This window comes from Thamnophis elegans, chromosome Z (genome assembly GCF_009769535.1).
Source record: "Thamnophis elegans isolate rThaEle1 chromosome Z, rThaEle1.pri, whole genome shotgun sequence".
Taxonomy (NCBI): domain Eukaryota; kingdom Metazoa; phylum Chordata; class Lepidosauria; order Squamata; family Colubridae; genus Thamnophis; species Thamnophis elegans.
Genome location: NC_045558.1, coordinates 123,332,070 through 123,355,763, shown reverse-complemented (window position 1 = coordinate 123,355,763; position 23,694 = coordinate 123,332,070). Strand labels below are relative to the sequence as shown.

The window sequence follows — 23,694 nt, the reverse complement described above, 5'->3', positions numbered from 1 at the left end:
TTATTTAATAAACCTTGTGATGGAGTGGTGATTTGAATCTGGTCTTGTCCTGAATTTAGGTCAACCTGTACACTCTGTCACCATAATGGTGGCTCCCTGGAATACTGTACAGGAAGTCCTCGTTTAACAACCGCAACTGAGATCAGCAACTCAGTCAGTAAGCTAAGCAAATGTGCTCATGATCTTTTTTCTGTTCTTCTTTGCTTTATAGGTCTGTGAAGGTCATAAATGAGAGGATTGGTCACAAAGTTACATTTTTTAATCACCGTCATAATTGTGAATGGTTGCTATACGGGACAGTTGCTAAATGAGGACCATCTGTACTGTATATATCCCCTAATTTCTAGATTAGAAGGATCTGGAGATTCTCTCAGGAGAATTTTATGGCATCTTGTCTAGATTTAAGTTAGTCTTTTTTAAAAAAAGAATTAGAAACCACCATATTTTAGATGCCTTTGAAATCAGGGTAGGCAAAGCATTACTACATCCTAAATCTCTTTTCAAAATCTTTTATTTTCAGCTCCTATTAAAACTCATAAAAAGGGTTTTTTGCAGCTGAGATGATGCAATATCTACCGAATATATAAAGTAATAAATACAAGCTTAATTGAAAAACCACAACAAACATTTCATGGATATTACTGAGTTTATTTAACGTCGTGCAAAATTAGACACACAACATTCAGGACCTGAAGACCAAGACCTGTACAAGAGAATTTGAAATCCTCTTCAAAACAAAGGGGCAAGGCAATGTGCCATGCAGGTGAGCAGTGATTTATATTCTGTGTAGTAATAGACACTTCGATTATTTAAGGCCTGCGTAGGACGGAAATTGTTCTGCATTAGCTTGTTTTCCTGCACGGTGGTATAGTATAGTGAGGTTGTCATTATGTCAGCCTGGAAGAAAGGAGAGAGAAAAATCAATGGTGGAGAGGAGAGGAGAGGAGACAGCAAAAAGTTACTTCATTCATCCAGAACTCAGATGTTTAATATCTTAAGTCAAGATACCTAACTTTCAGTCCAGAGCGTGTTCTATTTCCTCAAATTACAACCAGCCAATTTCCTGCTGTTTCAGGCAAGAAACATGGAAACAGGGTAGTTCTCAACTTACAACCAAAACTAAGACCAGAATTTATGTTGCTAAGCAAGGCGGCTGGTAAGTGAACTTTGCCGGATTTTTATGAACATTATTTCTACATAGTTGTTAAGGGAGTCACTGCAGTTGTTCAGCAAATCTGACTTCCCCATTGAGTTTGCTTGTCTGAAGGTTGTAAAAGGGGATGCCGTGACCCCAGGACACTGCAATGGTCATAAATGCGAGTCAGTTGCCATGGGTCTGAATTTTGTTGATGTGACCCTGGGGATGCTGCAATGGCCGTAAGTGTGAAAAGCTGTCATGCCAGTAAAGTCACTTTTTGCAGTGATGTTTTAACTTTGAATACATCACTGAATGAACTGTTGTAAGTCGAGGAACTACCTGCCGCGTTTCCCCAAAATTACGACATGTCCTGATAACACAGCCATGCCACATTTTTCTGGTGGGCAAAAATATAAGCCCTCCCCCGCAAATAAGCCCCCTGGACAACCCACCACTTCCGGCCAGGCAGAGCGCTGCTCACCAACCTAGAGGTATCCCAAAGGTGCCAAGCCACGGGAACCGGCGGGGGGGAGGCAAGGTGATCGCATTGTTTAGCGCCTTCAGGATACTGCTAGATTGGTGAGCGGCTCTGTGTCCAGCTGAAGAGGGGGGTTGTCGGGTGGCTGCTCTCTTGCAAGCGGGCTCCCAAAGAGCTGGGCACAGCCACATGGGCGAATGGCTGTGCTGTGCTGCTGCGACATTCGCCCATGTGGCTGTGCCCGGCTCTTTGGGAGCTCACTCGCAAGAGAGCAGCCGCCCGGCAACCCCAAAACAATAAACCCTTCCCTCATAATAAGGCTAAAGCCATATTTTGTGTGTAAAAAGAAAATAATACCCTGTCTTATTTTCAGGGAAACACGGTGTCTATTCTAAAAATAACATCTTGGAGCGTAAATGCACAATGTGATTTCATCTTAGCAGGCTTAGACATACAAGTATTCCTTGATTTACAATAATTCACTCAGTGGCCATTGAGTGACCATTCAAAGTTGATTTATGACTGTTTTTCACCCTTACGACCATTGCATCCCAGCTTCCCCATCGCCACATGATCAGAATTCGGATGCTGGGCAACTGATTCAGATTTATGATCGCTGCAGTGTCATAAATCATGTGGTCCCCTTTCATGAACTTCTGACAAACAAAGTTAATGAGGAAGCCAGATTCACTTAACAACCCTGTTAACAACTTAACAACTGCTGTGATTCACTTAACAAACCTGGCAAGAAATGTCATAACATGGGGCAAAGCTCACTTAACAAATGCCTCACTTATCAACCTAAATTTGGGGCACAATTCTGGTTGTAAAGTTGAGGACTACCTGTAGCAACTATGTCCTAATCCATAGTGGTTTTGCGACCTACGTACTCAGGAATTTGAGCATTGGATGATCCACTGACTCTAACAGGGGCCAATCTATTTTCAGACAACCTTAGAATCCATTCCTGAAAACTGAGACGAATTGGATCTTATCCACTCACCACTTGATTTGAAATCTGAAGAGGGATTTCAAAGACAAACCAGATCACAGACTCGGTACAGGGTGGAGTAGTGAGAGAGCCTTGGTAGTAGTAATAGTGGCTTACATCTGCTTTGCTCAATAAACCACCTACAGAGAATTCCCCGTTCAGATTATAAGAGTCACCTGAAAAACCAGAAAAAGAGACGAGTATAACATCACCTCATTTTTATTTTAGGAAAGTGGGTTTTTAAAAAAAATCTAAGACTCACCTTTCTCTGGAATGTTGACTAAAATATTGGCTAGAGTGTTCCATGGAGTGATTTGGTTATTCCCTTCGGTTTTCTGTGGGAAATTGAAAGAAGAGTGCATGGTCTCCTGTGCATATACTAATAAACTGCAAGTACAACATAATTTAGTGATGGCTAACATTTTGGTCATCATGTGTTAAAAGCACGCACTCGTACCCCTAATGCAATGTGAGCATGAAACCCCCCTGCGCTTCTGCTCCCGATGCATTTGTGCGCGACTCCCTATGTGCATCCCACTCCTGTGCATGGACACACTCCCCCTGCACTCCCCAACCTGCCGCATGCGTGTGTGACTCCCAGCTCCCCCCCTCCATGCATGTGTGCATGACAGAGGTGGGTTCCTACCAGTTTGGACTGGTTCAGCTGAGTAGACAATAATTCAGCTGGACATGCGCCTGAACCCATTCTATCGACAATGCTGTAGGCACCTCATCTTGTTTTTTGCTTCTGTGCATGCGCGCATAGCACGCAGCAAGCCCCCGTGCACACAAAATGCATCTCTGAATGAACTGCCAGTAAAAGAAACTGGAACCCAGCGTGGTGTGTGACCCCCTGTCCCACATCTACCCTGGTCCCATGAATGCATGCACACCTCCATGCTTCCCCACCTGCACACATGAACACGTGACTCCCTCTGCCCCACATCACATACATGTGCAACCACCTCACCTGTGCCCTGCTCCCATTCATGAGTGCACATATCCTGCATGTCACCTGTGCCATAGGTTGACCATCATGGCCATAGTTGGTGGGGTGCAGGAATTACAGGAAGTCTTCAACATACGACCACAATTGAGTCCAAAATTTATATTCTTAACATTGTTCAAATTGTTAATATCAATCAAATTGTTAAGTGATTTTTGCCCCGTTTTGTGACCTTTCTTGCCTCAAGTCGTTGAGTGAATCACTGCAGTTGATAGATTATGGACCTGTGAAGTGAATTGGACTTTGCTGGTCAGAAGGTCGCAAAAGGGGATCAGGTGACCTTGGGACACAGCAATGGTCATAAATATGAACCAGTCGCCAAGCATCTGTATTTTGATCACATGGTCATGGGGATGCTGGGAAGGTCGTAACTGTAAAACACAGTCATGTCGCTTTTTTCGGTGCAGTTGTAACTTTGAACAGTCAGTAAACGAACCGTTGTAAGTTGAGAACTACCTGTAGTGACCTAGCTTGCCAAATAGTCTCTAAAGTAGAAATGATAGCTTACAGAGAATCTAGCATGAACATGCCTGGGGCAAAAGTGGGCTACAGTTGCAGTTATGTCTCTATATAGTCTCTGACTTACAACCATTCGTTTACTGATCAATCAATCAATCAATCAATCAATCAATCAGAATAGAGCTGGAAGGGACCTTGGAGATCTTCTAGTCCAACCCCCTGCTCAAGCAAGAGGCCCTATACAATATATACCCTATATACTGACAATGGCACTGAGAAAAGTGACTTATGACCGATTTGCACATTTACAACTGTCGCAGCATTCCCATGGTCATGTGATCAAAAGTCGGGCGCTGGGCAACTGGCATGTATTGAGGGTCATGTGATCGCCATCTGCAACTTTCCCAGATGGCTTCTGACCACGTGATTTTTTTAACAACTAAAGTAATTTGCTCAACAACCATGAATTGAGGTATGACTCACTTAACAACTGCCTTGCTTAGCAGTGGAAATGTGGGGACTATATTGTGATCATAAGTTGAGGGCAACCATGTGAGAATGACCTTGGGAAACAGAAGAGAGTGCCAGAGTTTGGACAAGCGTCATGTCAAAGATATCTCAACCCTTGGAAGCTTTTAGAAAAAGACCCTCCCTAGTTTTCCAGAGAATAAAAGGGGAGGAGGGGAGCCAGATGTTCAGCCCTGCAAGATTCTGTTAAGGTAACCTTACAATAAGTATAGAGGTTGTACTCATAGCTTGTACCAGGAGTGGGCTTCAAAAAATTTTATTACCTCTTTTGTGGGCATGGCCTATTTTGTGGGTGTGGCTTGGCAGTCAGGTGTCCGAGTGGGAGTGGCTTGGCGGTTGTGTGACTGGGTGGGCATGGCCAATTTAGCTGTCCATTTTGCCAATTAAACAGTCCATTAAACAATGCACAGCAGCCACTTTTTCTATTCTTCTTAATACTGCATGAAGTTTTTGCTCTAGGTTTTTTTTTTTTTTAACCAGGGGGAAAGGTTGGCAATGCCTGGGGATTTCTGGGGATTTCTCCTCTGTGTTAGAGGCACCAAAATAACCAAGATGATATAAAGTCTCCTGCTGGGGGTTGGACTAGATGACCTCTGAGGTCCCTCTCAGCCCTGGATTGCTGTGCTGTTTCAAAGCATCCTCTGAAGCTATGTCTAGTGCCAGGGTTTGTGGTCCTTCCTTCCTCTCCTTTTCCTCTCCCTCCCTCCCTCTATCCATCCATCCCTCTATCCATCCATCCATATCTCATTTACTTTCCCTTCCCTCTTTCTCCTTTCCCCCTTCCCTCTCCCTCCCTCCTTCTTTCTTTTTTCTTTCTTTCTCTTTTTCTTTCTCTTTCTCTCTCTCTTTTTCTTTCTCTTTTTCTGTCTCTTCTTTTTCTTTCTCCTTTTTCTTTCTTTCTTTCTCTTTATTTTCTTTCTTTCTTTTTATTTTCTTTCTCTTTATTTTCTTTCTTTCTTTCTTTCTTTCTTTCTTTCTTTCTTTCTTTCTTTCTTTCTTTCTTTATCACTCTAACATTGATGAAAACAGTAAGAAGCTTAGCGTGAATTAAGTCTTTCTCCAATACTTAAACAAGGATTCCAACAAAAACCTCTAGGTCAGCATCAAACTCAGGTTTGGACTTTTATCCAGAGCCCACCAGCTTCAAAAATTCGGGACAGACCAGGTCTCTCCAGTTTAGATTTCTCAATTAGCCCTGGCAATCAGGAAACGATGGTTGTGTGTCACCTCTGAACCCTCAGCCACCCTTGATACTACAAGAGGACCTATTGATCCTCCACTATCATGGGTTTTGGGAGAGTGACCACCACAAGGGATGGAAGGCAAGCAAGGCTAGAAGGCTAGGATGAAGGATGTCTATGGGGATTCTCAGTCATCCAGAAGGTCCCAAAGATGCTTCCCCCCCCCCAAAGAGGCAGCTGGACTTTCGGCTTTTTTCTTCGAAGACCTTTCGCTTCTCCTCCAAGAAACTTCTTCAGCTCCTTCAGAAGCTTCCTCAGAGCTGAAGAAGCTTCCTGGAGGAGAAGTGAAACATCTTCAAAGAAAAAACAGAAAGTCCAGTTGCCTCTTGGAGGAAAAAAGCACCCTTGGGAGAAACGGATGAGGGCACCTGGTCCTAACCTGTGCCCCTCGTGTCCGGGCATCCATCCCAAGGAAGGACTCAACCCGGCTTGAAAAAGGGCCCATGCCCCACAGCCAGCCAACCTGCAAAAGCATGGAGGGAGGAGGTTCAAGACCAATCACTCCCAAGTTCCCACAACATAGTTCCTGGACAAATGGGTGGGTGGGCGAGGGATAAAAGTTGCAGGCATGGCATCCTCCTTCCCCCCACCTTTGCATCGGGCAGTTTCTTCAACCCTCGGCTGCGCTGCTCTTTTGTAAAACAAACCTGCCCTTGACCAAAAGCAGGTGGGTGGGCGGCCGCCGTTGCTACTCACGTTGTTGCCAAGCTCCTGGACAGCCATGCTCATGCCGGCAATCCAGAGGGCAGGGGGAACTGGCCACTGCCTCCTAGCTCGGGAGCCAGCCAAGGGCGAGCCAGGCAATGGCAAAGTTTTTGCGACCTTCTGACGAAGTCAGAAGAAGTTTCTCTTCTGCCTTGTGGCCTCCTCTCTTCCTCCTTTACCCAAAGCAGGGCACAGCTAGCGGAGAAAACCTTGTGGTGGCCCAGGGCCAAGCTGCCCCATTTTAAAGTTGAGCCTCTTTTCTATGCGGGAAAGGAGCCTAAGAAAAGGAGGAGGCAGAGAGCCAGGAAGAGGTAGGGGGAAACCCTAGTGAGGGCTGTCCATCGCCAACTATAAGCCAGGTTGATCGGGCGGCATGCTGCTGCAAGAAGCCGCACTGTTGCTACTGGAGCTGTGTTGCCCCACTGGTTCCAGGGACTTCTGCCCCTAGTCCCACACTTTGCAGCCACTGGAGCCCCACGCAGACCTCTTTGGGGTGCTGGGCAACCTGGTTCTTGAAATCCCCCCGCCCCCACAAAAAAAGACCAACCAACCGTTGCTCCAGATCTTGGGGCTTTTTCGGGGTTTTCTTTTTTTTAAAAAAAAAGCCTCTCCAGATGAGCTTGAAAACTTCCGAGGTTGCTTCTGGAGGGGCAGGCAGATGGGCAGCAGTCCCCCCCCCCCCAGGCACCTGCAGCCTCGGAGCCTGCAGCAACTTGCAGAATAAAGGCAATTAAGAACTTCTCACACTTGTGAGATTTTTTTTACTGTGCAAAGGCTTTTTCTGAGGCTGCAGTCTCGAGGCTGCAGGTGCCCGAGTGGGGGGGGGGGGGCACTGCCTGTCTTCCCCCTCCCAAAGCAACCCCACAGGTTTTCAAGCTCATCTGGAGAAGTGTTTTTTTTTTAAGAAAACCCCCCAAAATTCGCAAGATCTGGAGCTGCCAGTATCTGGTAAGATGCGCATCTTGCAGGCCGGCTCGCTCCATCTTTTGCCACCCCCAAATTGCATTCTTCATCCCTTTTGGGTTGGTTCGCTTTGCCGACTGGGGAACAACTGAGCCAAATCACTCCTGCCCGGCAGTGCCCACCACCACTTCCCACACCCTACCCTTAAGCCAACCAATGGTACGCAAGCAGAGCTGACTGGATGCAAAGCTGGGCTGATAACAAGGTTACCCTCCTGCCTGCTTGCCCAGCGCTTGCTCAGTCACCCCCTCCAATCCCCCAACTGGATGCAGCCACTCGCGAAGACTGAAAAGCAAGGTCATCCACCGCCTGTTTGCCCAGTGCTCGCTCAGAGACCTCCTGGCTTCTACCCACTCACCCCACCACCTGCCCCCCCCCCCAACATCCCCACACCTGGGCACAGCCACTTACCGGTTCTTTCTTCTTCTGGTTCCAAACTAAGCTCCAGTTGGTTGATTGATTAACATTAGGTTGGATCCTAATGCTCCATCACTGGAGGCTTTTAAAAGAGAGAACTTTTCGGCAGTCAGCTGGCAAAGGAAGCTCTCAACTATGACCAGCACTGCTTCCATTCCTGTCAGCTGGACGGGCAAAGGAAATGGGAGGCGGGCAGTGCAAGCATGGTGCGGACGGACAGAGCGAGAGAGAGAGAGAGAGAGCAGCAACCGGGTGTGCGGGGAGAGGGAGCGAGCCCAAGCCAGAGGACTGTACCAGAATGGCGCCATAGCCAGGCCGCGATCGCTAACGGTACGGAAAGGTACGGCTGATTTCCACTACCTATATGGCTGTACCATACCGTACCGTACCGGTAGGAACCCACCTCTGGCTTGTACTCATAGTTACAGAGGAATTATTGAGTCTGTCATCTGCACCTCCATAACTGTCTGGTTTGGCTCTGCAACCAAAGAAGACAAACATAGACTTCAACGGATAATTAAAACTGCAGAAAAAACAATTGCTATCAACTTGCCTTCCATTGAGGACCTGTATATTGCACAATTCAAAAAGAGGACTGAAAGTATCTACAGACCTTTGCATCTGTTTCAACTTCTACCCTCAAAGCAACGCTATAGGGCACTGCATACCAAGACAACTAGACACAAGAACAGTTTTCCCCGAATGCCATCACTCTGTTTAACAAGTAATTCCCACAATACTATCAATAATTAACTAAGAATGTATCATTATTATTATTCTCTGCCTAGTGTCCATCTCTCCCCACTTATGACTATAACCATGTTGCTTATATCTTTCAATTTATATTGTTTTTATTTGTTTTCTAGTTCAATTTGATAGCTTATTAGTAACCTTAACTATCACTAACTGTTGTATATTTATTCTTGATAAATGCATTTATTCTCCTTGTGTACACTGAGAGCATGTGCAGCAAAGACAAATTCCTTGTGTGTCCAATCACACTTGGTCAATAAAGAATTCTATTCTGTTCTGTTCTGTTCTGTTCTATTCTGTGCTTCTTGTTTGCTCCTTTCTATTAGTAGGGAATGTGATATGAGAACAACTAAAGCTGGTGTCCTGGTCTTTACCTTCTTTACCTCAGCGAAACTGGTTCTATGAAAGCTTTTAAGTCAGCAGAGACAGTAACTAGGAGCCCATACAAATTAACATAGAAAATTATGTGGAATTCTCTCTGAAAGTATCAGATTCCCATTCCATTTGGAGGTCCTCTCCATAGGCAGCCCAAAGAACAGACAGACTCTTCTAGACCAACCCCCTGCTCAGACAGGAAACCCCATACCAGTGGTGGCTAACCTTTTTTTGGATTACCTGCCAAAAGCGGGGGAGGGGTGGCACAGGGAGGTCGTGCGCTGGCGTGCCCACACCCATAATGCCATCGTGCAACCCGTGTGCAAGCACGCATGCCCCCAGCGTGCATGTGCGCACAATCAGCAGCCTCCCTTGCTTTTGGCATTCTTTTTTACCCTCTCCAGGCTCCAGAAGCTTTCCAGGAGGCCGAGGAGGGCGAAAACAGCCTCTCCCCCCCCCCCCCCGAGACCCTCCGGAGGCTTCAGAAGCCTCTGGAGGATGAAAAACGGCCCTATAGTCAACCTGGAAGTTCAGGAACCATGGCTTCTGGGTTGTCCGTAAGGCCGTTTTTTGCCCTCCGGAGCCTTTAGGGAAGCCTCCTGAAGGCTCCAGAGGGCGAAAAACAGTCCTACAAGCAAACTGGAAATCCGTTCCCGAACTTCCGGTTTGGCTGTAGGGCGGTTTTTCACGCTCTGAAGAAAAATGGCTTTAAAAGAAGAAGAACCTATGGCCAACCTATGGCATGCATGCCACAGGTGGCATGCAGAGCCCCCCCTCTACCTACCTACCTACCTACCTGCCTGCCTACCTACCTACCTACCTACCTACCTACCTACCTACCTACCTACCTACCTACCTACCTACATAACTACTCTCTCGCTCTCCCTACCTACCTACTTTATTTCTCTCTCTCTCTCCCCCTCTATCTACCTACCTACTTTTTTTAAAAAAATGCCTCCTGCAACCATTCTTCATCTATTTTGGCCTTCACCCCTAATCATCTTTGTTCCTCTTCTCTGCACTCTTTCTAGAGTCTCCACATCTTTTCTACATCATGGTGACCAAAACTGGTTACTACTATTGAGCCAGGTGCCAGCTATACTATATACCTGTGCATTTGTTTTTTCTTGCCTAAATGCAGAAGCTTATTTTTTTCACTACTGAATTTCATTTTGTTAGATAGCACCCAATGTTCAAGTTTGTCAAGATCCTTCTGTATCTTTAGCCTGTCTTCCGGAGTTCTGGCTATTCCTGCCAACTATGGTGTCCTCTGCAAATTTGATGAGATCCCCATCTATCCCCTCGTCTAAATCATTGATGAAGATATTGATCTTGAACCAATCCAGTCTTGGGCTGGCTTTTCTCCTGGCCAACCATTCGCATTGCTCACCTCCATCAAGAATGCCAGGACGACCAATCCATCAGGCAGCTTCAACGCATCTTCTATACTCATGTTGTTTTTAGTATGAACCAAGTGCATCTGGTGCAAGAAGAGAGAAAGAGCACCAATATTTTAATTAGAGTGTAACAATACAGGTAATCCTCAGCTTAACAACCATTTCTTTAGTGACCATTTGAATTACAATGGCACTGACGAAAGTGACTTGTGACCATTTTTCACATTTACAACCAGTGCGGCATCCCCACAGTCAGAGGTGGTATTCAGTATTCTGTAGAACCAGTAGCGTAAATTTTGAGTAGTTCGGAGAACGGGTAAATACCACCTCTGACCGCCCCCGCCCCCATCTATTCTCTGCCTCCTGAGTCCCAGCTGATCGAGAGGAAATGGGGATTTTGCAGTAACCTTTCCCTGCCACGCCCACCAAGCCATGCCCACCAAGCCATGCCCACAGAACCAGTAGTAAAAAAAAATGAATTCCACCATTTTTTTGATCCCCTTTTGTGACTTTCTGACAAGTAAAATCCATGGGAAAGCCAGAGTCACTTAACAACTTGGTTACTACTGATCAACTGCAGTGATTCAATTAACAGCAGTGGCAAGAAAGCTCATAAAATGAGGTAAAATTCACTTAACAACAGTTTCATAAGTCAAGGACTGGCTGTATAGTACATCATTTTTCAACCCTGGCAATGTTAAGATGTGTGGACTTCAATTCCCAGAATTCCCCAGCCAGTGATTCCTTCCTCTCTTCCCCTCCCCTCTCCTCCACATTTTTTCGTTTTTTTTTTCCGATTTCGATTTATTAGGATTTGTATGCCGCCCACTCTCGAGAGACTCAGGGAGGCTTACAGATAAAAGCAGGAAGGGGGAACATATAAAAATTAAGAAGAACAGACATTAAAATTTCACAACATTCATATAGCTTAGAATGGGGCTGGATAAATCAACAGGCCTGCTGGAACAGCCAGGTCTTAATCGCTTTGCGGAGGGCCGGAAGAGTAGTAAGGGTCCGGATCTCCACAGGGAGATCGTTCCATAGGGCCGGAGCAGCTACAGAGAAGGCCCTCCCCCGGGGAGTCACCAGGCGACATTGACCGGCAGATGGAATCCTGAGGAGGCCTAGTCTGTGTGATCTTATAGGTCTCTGGGAGGTAAATGGCAGGAGGCGGTCTCTCAGGTAGCCAAGTCCTAAACCATGCAGGTCTTTAAAAGTAACGACTAGCACCTTGAAACGTGTCCGGAGACCAATGGGAAGCCAGTGCAGCTCGCGGAGGATAGGTGTAACGTGGGTGTACCTAGGTACACCCACTATTGCTTGCGCGGCTGCATTCTGGACTAACTGAAGTCTTCGAACACTCTTCAAGGGCAGCCCCATGTAGAGCGCATTACAGTAATCCAGTCTTGAGGTGACGAGGGCATGAATGACCATCCGAAGGGCCTCCCGGTCCAGATAGGGTCGCAACTGGTGCACCAGGCAAACCTGGGCAAAGGCCCCCCTGGTCACAGCCGGCAAGTGATGTTCTAATGTCAGCTGTGGATCCAGGAGGACTCCCAAATTGCGAACCCCGTCTGAGGGGCATATAGTTTCGCCCCCCAGGCTAAGAGATGGAATAACTGGACCATCCTTGGGAGGGAGCATCAATAGCCACTCAGTCTTGTCGGGATAGAGTACAAGCTTATTTGCTCCCATCGAGACCCTGACAGCATCCAGGCACTGGCACATCACTTCTTCCACTTCGCTGAGTTGGCACGGGGCGGACAGATACAATTGAGTATCGTCTGCGTATTGGTGGTATTTAATCCCATGCCGGCGTATGATCTCACCCAGCGAGACATGTAGATGTTAAATAGGAGGAAAGACAGGACCGAGCCCTGCGGCACCCCATAATTGAGGAGCCTCGGGGTCGATCTCTGCCCTCCAACCAACACCGACTGTGACCTGTCCGAGAGGTAGGAGGAGAACCACCATAAAACAGTGCCTCCCACTCCCACCTCTCGCAACCGTCGCAGAAGGATACCATGGTCGATGGTATCGAACGCCACTGAGAGGTCAAGAAGCACTAGGATAGAGGAGTGACCCCTATCCCTGGCTCGCCAGAGATCATCAATCAGCGCGACCAAAGCAGTTTCTGTGCTGTAACCAGGCCTGAAACCCAATTGGAAGGGATCCAGATAATCAGTTTCATCCAAGGTCCGTCGGAGTTGAAAGGCCACCACCTTCTCAACAATCTTCCCTACAAAGGGGAGGTTGTAGACTGGACAATAGTTGTTCAAAATGGCTGGGTCCAGAGAAGGTTTCTTCAGGAGGGGTCTCACCACCGCATCCTTTAGGAGGTGCGGGAAGGATCCCTCCCGGAGAGAGGTGTTAACAATCGTCTGGAGCCAGCCACGTGTCACCTCCCTGCTGGTCGAGACCAGCCAGGAGGGGCACGGGTCCAGTATACAGGTGGAGACACTCACCGCTCCCATGGCCTTGTCCACTTCCTCAGGAGCGACAAGTTGAAACTTGGTCCATAAAATCCGCTCAAGACCTTTCTCTGGTACCTCGGCTGGTACTGTGCAATTGGAGTCCAGGTCCGTCCAAATCCAAGTGACTTTATCCGACAGAAACTGGACAAATTCTTCAGCTCTACCCTGTAAAGGGTCGTCCGCATCCCTCCCTTTCAAGAGGGAGCGGGCTATTCTAAACAAGGCGGCCGGGTGTGAGTCTGCCGATGCAGTAGGAGCGGAAAAATGCGCACATTTTGCCGCCCGTATCGTCACGAGATAGGTCCTGATATAGGCCCCCATCCACTTCTGCTTGTGCACTCAGTGGTGGGGGCTCCGGGCCACATACACGTACAGAATCTATAAAGCTCAATGATTGGCTGCTTGTAGCTATCTTAAGAGATTTCTTCTCTTAAGATAGCTCTGATCAGGGCAGTAGTTGAATTCCTTTTTTAAGAAATAGCCCTATTCTGAAAGGACTTTGCACCTCCTGTTACTGATTTTTAAATCCTTCCCCTGAGGACTATCAGCAGCATATATAATAACTTAGGAAAAAAGCTACCAAAATAGAAAAGCAGAAAGTTAAAAGATTCTTGTTGCAGAATATTAAAGCGTTCTTAGCTGGTCAAATAATCAGAACTATGGTTAGTCCCAAAGTTGCCTCTGCAAGAGGCAACTGGACTGTTTTTCCTTGAAGACATTTTGCTTCTCATCCAAGAAGCTTCTTCAGTTCTGACTGAATGGTGGAGAATGGAAGAATTCATATTCCTTGCAGTCATCTAGTCATTAGTACTCTTTCTGGGGATTGTTGAGGCCACTTCCCCACCATTCAGACAGAACTGAAGAAGCTTCTTAGATGAAAAGCAAAACATCTTCAAAGAAAAACCAGTTGCCTCTTGAAAAAGCACCTTTGGGGCAACCATGGCCTGGATGACTGAGAATCTCCATAGACAGGCCGCCAGTCCTTGATTTACCACCATTTGCTTTGTGACCATTCAAAGTTACAAAGTCACTGAAACTTACAATTGGTCTTTACACTTACAATCATCATCCACACCGTCACCCGATCAAAATTTGGGCACTTGGCAGCCTCCATGTATTTACAACAGTTGGAGCATCGTGGACTCACTTGATCCCCATTTTTTGGCTTTTTTTTTTTTGTTGTTCTCAGTTGGCTTCTGACAAGCAAAGTTAATACAGGAAGTGGGATTCACTTAAAGACCAAAAAATTCACTGCAGTGAATCACTTGGCAACCGTGTCCAAAAAAGGTCATCATATCAGGCAAGATCCACTTAACCCTCACCTTGCTAAGCAACAGAAATTCTGGTCTCAAATTGTGGTTGTAAGTTGAGAACTGCCTTTATTATCTTACCATCAAGCCATACATTCATTCCTTAGTAATTCCATTTTTGCCGGCAACCTGAATTGATTACCTCCATGGTGTGGCGTTTGCCATCGATTGTGTGCTCTGCGCCATCACTATTTTGGGTGCCCCAATGGAAGTGCACCTGGCGCAGGTAATATGTTGCTGAAAAGCTGGTACCAGAAATCGTTGCTACGGGCTTAAAATCTATCTGACCTGCAACAGAGCGAAAACAACATTAAGAGCAATGATGGGTCTTTGACCAAGGAGCAAATGGGCATTATTCCAACAGATGCTGATTCATAATTTGAACTAAAAATTTAGGAAGGTAGGTGTCCACAATCCCAGAAAAATCCCACTCTTAAAACTGCAAGGATGATAGTAGAGTGTAGGAGAAGCCCTCCTATTCTGCCATCTCTTACTACACTAGAGAAAAACTTAGCTGAGTACATCACAGGTTATTCATGATTTAGACCTTGTTGAGAGCACTTTTTGTAATAAATAACAAGCAGGTTCAAACCGATGGATAACTGCAACTTGATACCCACATAAGCACCTAATTTCACAGGCATCTTCCATTAGGCACATCCAATTAACTGGACCACTCCAGTTCATAAACCCAGCAAGAAAGAAATAAACAATAGGTCATTCACAAGTTTCAAAGTCTCTTTCTCTCTCTCTTCTTGTCACATCTGAATAGCATCTGCTAACATGACTGTAAGAAATGGGATCAAAATCATGCAGATGAAGAGGTAGAACTATGCAAGGTAGGATCAATCAGAGCAGAGCAGATCCAAAGATTGCAATCAGCAAGGGAAAAGAGGATCAATGCCCCTTCTGCTCCCCCTGTCTCTAAACTCAAATCAAAAGGGGTAGGAAGATTTTGGTGTTATCCATAAGATATCCTTCAGGATGTCCCCTCAGCTACCCACCTTCTCCTTAGAGCAGTAACAGAGTTGGAAGGGATTTTGGAGGTCTTCTAGTCCAATCCTTTGCTTAAGCAGGATACCCTCAACCTTGAGGTGACATTAAGATTTGTGGACTTCAGCTCCTAGAATTCCCCAGCCTTTGGCCCAGTTGCCAGAATTCACTCTTTTCACATACTTTTGGCCTGGGCGATTGAGCCTTCACTTACATATTTTCCCAGCCAGAAAACAATGTGTTCTCAAATTCCCAAGTTGGCTGGGGAATTCTGGGAATTGAAGTCCACACATCTTAATGTTGCCAAGATTGAAAAATACTGACTTAGTGAGGTTCAACTGAAAGTTGTAAAGGTCACGTCAGCATAAGAGGCCTTTACAGTGTATTTTTTCACACCACAACTGTGCAAACCATATCATTCAGTCAACCCATATCTGGGCAACTTCTGGATTTAGATGACTGGACAGATGTGGTGGGCTTTGGGGGGGGGTGTCCAAGGAGAAGGGGTTCCATCTCATGCGAATCTAGAGTTTACGTGACAATAAGGAGGCACTACATCACTATTGTTCTAACCGAGGCTTCCCCAAAAAGCACGAAGCAGACAAAATCCCTTTTATTAAATGAATGTGAATTCCTCCCATTCACGTTCAGCAAAGGCCTGGTAAACAGTCTTTCAAAGGTGAACTTATGACCACAGACCTTATCTAGCTTGGAAAGCTGCCATGTAAATACTTTCCCAAATGCAATGCTGTGCAAAGAAAGACTTGGCCCAGAGTCTCTGAGATTCATGGACAGATCTTCACACTCCTGAAACAAATGAACCAATTGTTTCCTGCAAAAGCCCACTCCTTCTCTCCCCTTTTATTTCCTATGGGAGGGGCCAGTCACTGTCCACCTGTGGCTCTTCTGGCAGTTCTGCGCATGCACACACTGGGTACAGGCTCCATCCGTTCCTCTAACTCTGCCTCACTGCTGTCTAGCTCCGAAGGCAGCCAAGGACAGCCAGACGGTCTTGACCCCATTTCTGCCTCCGACGCAGAGCCCTCGTCCGAGCCTTCCCCAGCCTCCAGGACTGGCCCATGTGCCTCCCCAACCTTAACAAATCTGCTACCAGCTCTGTTGGCCACTAGCAGGCCACATCTTGTTGTTCTGACTGAGGGTTCCCCAAAAAGCACGAAGCAGATTCCTGGTCCCGACAAAACCCCTTTTATTAAACAAATGTGAATTCCTCCCACTTTCCCAAAACAGAAATTAGGGTCTGCATGGGACTGAGAGAGCCACAGGCTGTACGAGTCAGTAGCAAACTGAGTTTGTAGCATAAATCTCAGTGAATGAACTGCAGCTTACTGCTACCTGCCAAAAATTCTTTCTACTATGCCTTAATGAATCACATCACATCACATTTCATCCACCAACCATCGGGCCTGGCAGAACAGAGACCATACAATAAGCTTAGCCTGAATAGAAGAAATTATTCCCATTTGAAAAACCAAGCTGGATTCCTGAGCTTTATAGTATCATGTAGCCAATGCAACCCAGCCGAACTGCTACCGTTAGCAATATACCATTGTAATGTAGCACACGGTTTTTTCAACCTTGGCAACTACTAGATATCTAGGCCTGGATTCCCAGAATTCCACAGCCAGCAGGGCCATTGCTGAGAATTCTGGGAGTTGAAGTCCGCCAATCTGGAGATTGCCAAGGCTGGGAACCATTGATGTTGAAAGTCTTCTTCCGTGAACTTCTTATACATTTAGCAATAGATGGTCGTCAATGAATACGTACAATGATGCCCTGTATTCTTTATTATCTTGGCGATTTTAAGGTCTTCATACTTCTTGAAATGTATAGGTCCCAAAGTAGATTTTGGTTTGACTGTCTGGGGGTTGATATTGATGGGAGATTGTCTCATGCCACTGCAGGAGCCAATAGGCCCCCAGGTGGCAGGGTCTAGCAGAAAAAGAATAAGGAGATGATTATATTCATCATATAATAATGTAATCTTTCTATTTTTTTTTCTTTTTGCAATTAGAACACTTTTCCAGAATTTGGCAAAGGGTGTATGCATCTGCACATGGATTTACTCACTCAGTTTCCAGGTAAAATTCAAGGTGTTGACTTTGCACTTTAAAGCCCTACATGGCTTGAGGCCAGGTTATTTGAAGGAACACTTCTCTCTTATTACACCCACCTGACCCACCAGGGCCGGATGACAGAGCCCGTTGCAGGTTCCATCGATTAGGAATTGTCATTAGGAACTAGATAAATAGATAGATAGATATGGATGGAGATGATAGGTAGGTAGGTAGGTAGGTAGGTAGGTAGGTAGGTAGGTAGGTAGGTAGGTAGGTAGGTAGGTAGATAGATAGATAGATAGATAGATAGATAGATAGATAGATAGATAGGGAGGGAGGGAGGGAGAGAGGGAGAGAGGGGGGAGAGAGATGGATAGAGAGAGAGATTTGTGTCAGTTGTAGTTCAGGTCCTTTGGAAGGTTCCCATTTATGTGCCCCTGGTGTGCAGAAGCTTCAAAAGTATAGGTAGTTTTTAACTTATGACCACATTTGAGTCCACAATTTCTTTTGTTGGGAGGTTTCAGCATATTTTAACTATATGAGATTGATAAGGATACACTGGCAGATACCACACTTGTGAGTGCATCATACGGAATCTATAGAGGTTTTCAACACTTAAACGATGTGTGAGGGTGGGTGGGTGGATGTGTTCATTCCTTTAAACTGTTGCTTTCCCTTCACAGGTTAATATTTCTTAACACCTATGGTTTTAATTACCACTATCTTTATACCATTAGGCGGCTAACATATGCCACTGTAATGCTAACCTTTAACAAAAATTGAGATGTACACTTCTTCAAAGTGCCGTCAGTTGAGGAAGTAAGCAGTACATTAATTATCATAACAGCCAATGTGAAACTTAAGATGATCACTAATTCCATTAAAAACCTCTAGATTGGGATGTCCAAACCATGGCAACTTTAAGACCTGTGGACTTCAACTCCCAGAATTCCCCAGCCAGCATGGCTGCCTGGCGAATTCTGAGAATTGAAGTCCACAGGTCTAAAAGTTGCCAAGGTCAGACACCCCTTCCCTAAATGGATTGCTGAATTTGATTGAATTTGTCAATCTCATAGATTCTCTTACAACAAGCCTTGTGGGTACCCCAATGAGAAGTTTTCTGGAGTCAGAGAAAAAAAAACCCATGACTTACCACATTCTGGATCCTCATAACACCAGTGATCTGCAGGAAAGAAAAAGGAAAGGAAAATTAAATGGCTTTTTAAGGAAACATTGAAAGCAACAAATGGCAAAAGCATTGGTAAGGTATTTATTGCATTCACCAGCGTTTGCAATAACGTCCCCCCCCCCCTCAAAAAAATCAAGATGGCAACCCAGCCAGGCAATCAAAGCCTCATCCCCTTTCATATATGGGTGTCATGTATATAGTTATGGGCACCATCTTGACTTTTTTGACCCTTTCTAAAGAAACTCCTATTGGACGGGATGGCTCAGTGGCTAAGATGCTGAGCTTGTCCAACAGAAAGGTTGGCAGTTCGCGGGTTCGAATCCCTAGCACTGCTTAATGGAATGACCTCCCATTCCTTGTCCCAGCTTCTGCCAACCTAGCAGTTTGAAAGCATGTAAAAATACAAGTAGAAAAATAGGGACCACCTTTGGTTCTTAATTTACAACTAGGAGCAACTGACACCAAATTCCTCTCCATTGCAGATGACTGAATTCAGATAATTTTCTAAAACTGGTCATTAAGGAGGTTGACTCCCACTGGAAATTGAAATTGCTAAGCTACATTCTAGGAAGGTCACATGGTAGAAAACTTACTACCAGTACTTACCATCACAAGTAACACAGAAATTTTCCAGGATCAGGAAGATCAGGATGCATGCTGATAATTTTGACGGAAAACCAACATTTCCCATTGTACCTGCATAGAGAAAACACATGATTAATAGATTACAGAGCCAATCTTTTTGTCCCACAGGTAGTTTACATAGCCTTGAGTAGGGGGTTGGAACAGAAGATCTCTGAGGTCCCTTCCAGCCTTTTGAATTTATGTTATATATTCTAAATTAAAAAAAGCTCTGGGCAGGTCAACTGAGGAGGCTGGCCTTCTGGGATCTAGCAATTCATGAGCTTCTCCCTACTACTTACCTGCACAAACAATACCTTGCATGGTAACTATGCTAAATAGTAATTAAGTAATTCCATTTCAAAGGAGGTGGAATTTTTAAACACATCACTCTCTGAACATCTCCAATTTCAATTTGCCTAAAGGTTAAAATCCAACACAGGTGGTCCTCGACTTATGACCACAACAGAGCCCCAAATTTTCATTGCTAAGCAGAATGCAGCCAAGAAATTAAAAGGTGCTTGCTCCCGGGGAGGAAAGCTATGGCAAATCTAGACAGCATACTAAAAAGCAGAGACATCACCCTGCCAACAAAAGTGCCTATAGTCAAGGCTATGGTTTTCCCAGTTGCAATGTATGTCTATGGAAATTGGACCATAAGAAAGGCTGAGCGACAAAGAATTGAGGCCTTTGAACTGTGTGCTGTAGAAGATTTCTGCGAGCCCCCTGGACTGCAAGGCCATCAAACCGGTCAGTCCTAGGGGAGATCAATCCTGACTGCTCTTTAGAAGGCCAGATACTGAAGATGAAACTCAAGTACTTGAGTTTATGGCCACCTAATGAGAAGGAAGGACTGACTGGAAAAGAGCCTAATGCTGGGAAAGATGGATTGAAAAAGAAGAAGGAGACGACAGCTGGATGGAGTCACTGAAGCAGTCAGCATGAGCTTAAATGGACTCTGGGGGATAGTAGAGGAGAGGAAGGCCTGGAGGAACGTTGTCCATGGGATTGCGATGGGTCAGACAAGACTTCGCAGCTAACAACAACAAAGCAAGACAGTTGTTAAGTGAGTTTTGCCCAATTTTGCAACCTTCCGTGCCCCCGCTGTTAAGTGAATCACTGCAGTCGTTAAGCTGGTAACCTGATTGTTTAGTGAATCAGCTAGTAACCGTGTTACTAGTTTAACAACTGCAGTGGTTCACTTAACAATGGTGGCAAGAAAGGTCTCAAGATTGGGCAAAACAGCGATCAATCTTAGCAACAGAAATTGTGGGCTCAGTTGTGGTCGTAAGTCGAGGACTACCTGTATTGGATTTTAACCTGTAGGCAAATTGGCTTCTGCTTGTCAGAATATTGCAAATGGTGATCACATGACCTCGAGACACTGCAACTCTCATAAATATGGCTCAGTTGCCAAGTGTATGAATTTAGATCAGGGATGCTGCGACAGTCATAGGTATGAAAAATGTCCTAAGTCACTTTTTTCAGTGCTGTTATAACTAAACAAATGGTTGTTAAGTCAAAGGTTAAATGTACTGCAAGACCACAGGTTGGGAAAGATTGCCATATGTACGGTGTGTTAAGGGATCCAGCTTATATATAACAGATATCATATAGGATGGATCCGAGCATGGTGAATCCCTAAGCTAAAGGAAACTGCCGAAGCTGCATTTGGCAAGTGGAAAGAATGCATAATGCCACCTAAGAGCTGACGTTGGCAAGCCTGCTCCCAGCATGCATAATAACACTCGATCGGTGGGGAAGGGCATCTCCAAAGAGAAGGTGCAAATGCCTGAGGAAATGTGGCCTGTTTTAAACCGTCAATGGGGGTTCTATGACCTCCGGTGATGGATTAGACAAGCCTTTTTGCAGGTATTCAGTGGACGGGGAAGCTTGATTTATGGGAGCTTCTATATATGTAAAAGGGAAAGCTTTCCCATGCACATATGTGCTAGTCGTTCCCGACTCCAGGGGGCGGTGCTCATTTCCATTTCAAAGCCGAAAAGCCAGCGCTGTCCGAAGATGTCTCCGTGGTCCCACCAAAGTGATCCCTATTTTTTTACTTGCATTTTCACATGCTTTCGAACTGCTAGACTGGCAGAAGCTGAGACAAGTAACGGGAGCTCACTCCGTTACATTGTATATGACATTGCAGGAAAACTGCAGGGCTTTAAAAAGACTGAAATTTTCGGAGCTCCCTTCAAATGGAAAGATGTAGACCGGAGGTCCACAACCGCTGGTCCACAGCCTACTACTGGACCGTCGCCTGTTCAAAATTGGACTGCGGGAGAAACAGAAGAATGCACACGCATGAAGCTGCACTCCTGTGAGCCGTAAGCATGTCTGTGTGTGCAAATCTCCACTCATATGAGAAGAGGGTGCTTACGTTCATGCAGGAAGCCCCATTCACGTGAATGGAGCTTCGCGTGCAATCACTAGTGGCCAGCCACTCGCGCTTGATGCTCCATTCGCATGAGTGCATTGTGCATGCATGCTGCTAGCACAAATGAGCTGTGTGCATGCGTCGGCCATTCTCTCCCTCGCTCCCTCCCCTCTCTCTCTCACACACACACGTCTGCCAAGCTGGAAAGATTGGAGACCGCTGTTCTAGCTATTTGCATTCCTTACGCCTAATTCTGAGGCTGCTGATGGGTCAGTAGTAAAGCTTATCATGCACAGAAACAGCCTTACCCAATGAAGTTTGGGAAACCTCCTAAGACTGCTGATCGGATAAGAAGCGTGGAAGAAGCCACAAGCTCCCCAGATCCACCACCTGCACCAGGGCAGTTCTACGTATCGGTTGGCTGATTATAGAGATGTGATTTATAACCTGGGTTTCATACGGGAGCTCAACGTTGCGTCAGTGGTGTTCTTTCCACATGTTTTACTACCTAACCACAACCTGGAATATCGGTTGGGTTAAAAGGGACTGACGTCTTGTCACTCACTGGGCTTCTATGACTGAGAAGGAACTACAATTCTGCATCTCTCTATTCCTATTACCTAAACCAGCCACCTTCCTCACTACCACTGCTTTGGGTTCTACCAAGTCTAGGTTAAAGTCATGTAGGGAGATGTGAAGGCTGAGAAGAAATTCAAACCTGGGTTTGTCTTTCCTAATCCCACACCTGAACCACTGCATTACACATCTGCTTCCGAAAATCAGCAGGACTCAGCCCACCTTGGATTCCCAACCTATCTTGGACGTTCCGTGAAGTCCTTGAAATCAAAGCAGGTTCCTTGCTGGAGACCAAAGAGAGGCCAGAAATTTGTGAGGGACTTCACATCAAGATCAAAAAATGCCTGGCTTCCCTTGGATTCAAAGTCTACCACTGGTAGGATATCTCCCAGTTGCTTACCTGCTTGGCTCTTTCTGGCGTTGAAGTCTTGGGGATCTGCTTCTTTTCGGGAGTGTCTTTCGGTCTTAGGAAACACGGCTTTTATTATAGGCTTGCTCCTCCCAGGGAGAAGGAAGCAACAGTGGGTAGGCAGGAAAATTGGACACACCTTCAGACAGGAGACATTGGACAATCCAGCCAGGGACTTGCCTATTGGTAATTTTTGCTTCCCTGTTTTTTTTTCATACTAGGAGGAACACATCTGCATAGCCAACCAATTAAGTAGAGTTAGTTGGAAGGGACTTTGGAGGGCTTCCAGTCCAACTGCCTGCTCAACTGCTCTGTCTTCACTCATCTAAGGACCATGAATACTGTTACTCCTTGACTTACAACAGTTCATTTAGTGAATGTTCGAAATTACGAAGGCACTGGAAAAACATGGCCAAGGGACATTTTTCACACTTATGACCGTTGCAGCATTCCCCTACATATGATTTACATTCGGATGCTTGGCACCTCAGGTTCATATTTATGAAAGTTGCAGCGGCATGGGGTTACCTGATCCCCTTTTGTGACCGTCAGACAAGCGAAGGCAACAGGGAAGCCAAATTCACTTAACCACCGTTGTTACTAATTTAACAATTGCACTGATTCACTTAACAAATGTGGCAAGACAAGTTGTAAAATGGGGCAAAATTCGCTTAACATTTTTCTCTCCTAAGCACATAAATTCTGAGCTCAGTTGTGATCATAAGTTGAGGACTACCAGTAGAGAATTGAGGTCAGTAGGGAATGCTGGAAACTATAGATACTTGGAGGGTTTCTGATTGGACACTTTCAGTCCTCGACTTACGACCACAATTGAGCCCAAAATTTCTATTGCTAAGTGAGACAGTTGTTAAGCACGTTTTGCCCCATTTTACGACTTGTCTTATTACATTTGTTCAGTAAATCAGTGCGTGGTTAAATTAATAACAACGGTGGTTAAGCAAATCTGGCTTCCCCATTGATTTTGCTTCTCCAGAAGTTCAGAAAAAGTGATCACATGACCCAGGGCATTGCAGCTGTAATAAATATGAATCAGTTGCCAAACATCTGAATTTTGATCAGGTAACTATGGGGGATGCTGCAATGGTCATAAGTGTGAAAAATGGTCCTAAGTCACTTTTTCCAGTGCCGCTGTAACTATGAATGGTCACTAAATAAACTGATGTAAGTTGAGGACTCTCTGTATTTGGTGATG

The 23,694-nt window shown here is 45.5% G+C and overlaps 1 protein-coding gene across 1 annotated transcript; it reads right to left on the bottom strand.

Moving 5' to 3' along the window:
- Positions 1 to 729: 729 nt before the first annotated feature.
- Positions 730 to 19,437, bottom strand: LOC116521617 (carbonic anhydrase 4-like). The gene is made up of 9 exons (XM_032236275.1): positions 19,416 to 19,437; positions 19,099 to 19,188; positions 18,457 to 18,486; positions 17,014 to 17,178; positions 14,378 to 14,523; positions 10,445 to 10,534; positions 2,870 to 2,942; positions 2,620 to 2,783; positions 730 to 897 (listed from the first exon to the last, which is right to left on the bottom strand). Exons 1-9 carry the CDS (start codon positions 19,435 to 19,437, stop codon positions 730 to 732), a joined length of 948 nt encoding a protein of 315 aa, XP_032092166.1.
- Positions 19,438 to 23,694: the final 4,257 nt, after the last annotated feature.

Excerpts from the sequence above, each read along its gene's own strand:
- LOC116521617 (XM_032236275.1), bottom strand. The coding sequence starts at position 19,437 with ATGCAAGGTATTGTTTGTGCAG. Across the intron at positions 17,179-18,456 it reads TTATGAGGATCCAGAATGTG|ACCCTGCCACCTGGGGGCCT; the intron begins GTAAGTCATGGG and ends TTTTTCTGCTAG. Across the intron at positions 2,943-10,444 it reads TCCTGGCATTCTTGATGGAG|AAAACCGAAGGGAATAACCA; the intron begins GTGAGCAATGCG and ends AATTTCCCACAG.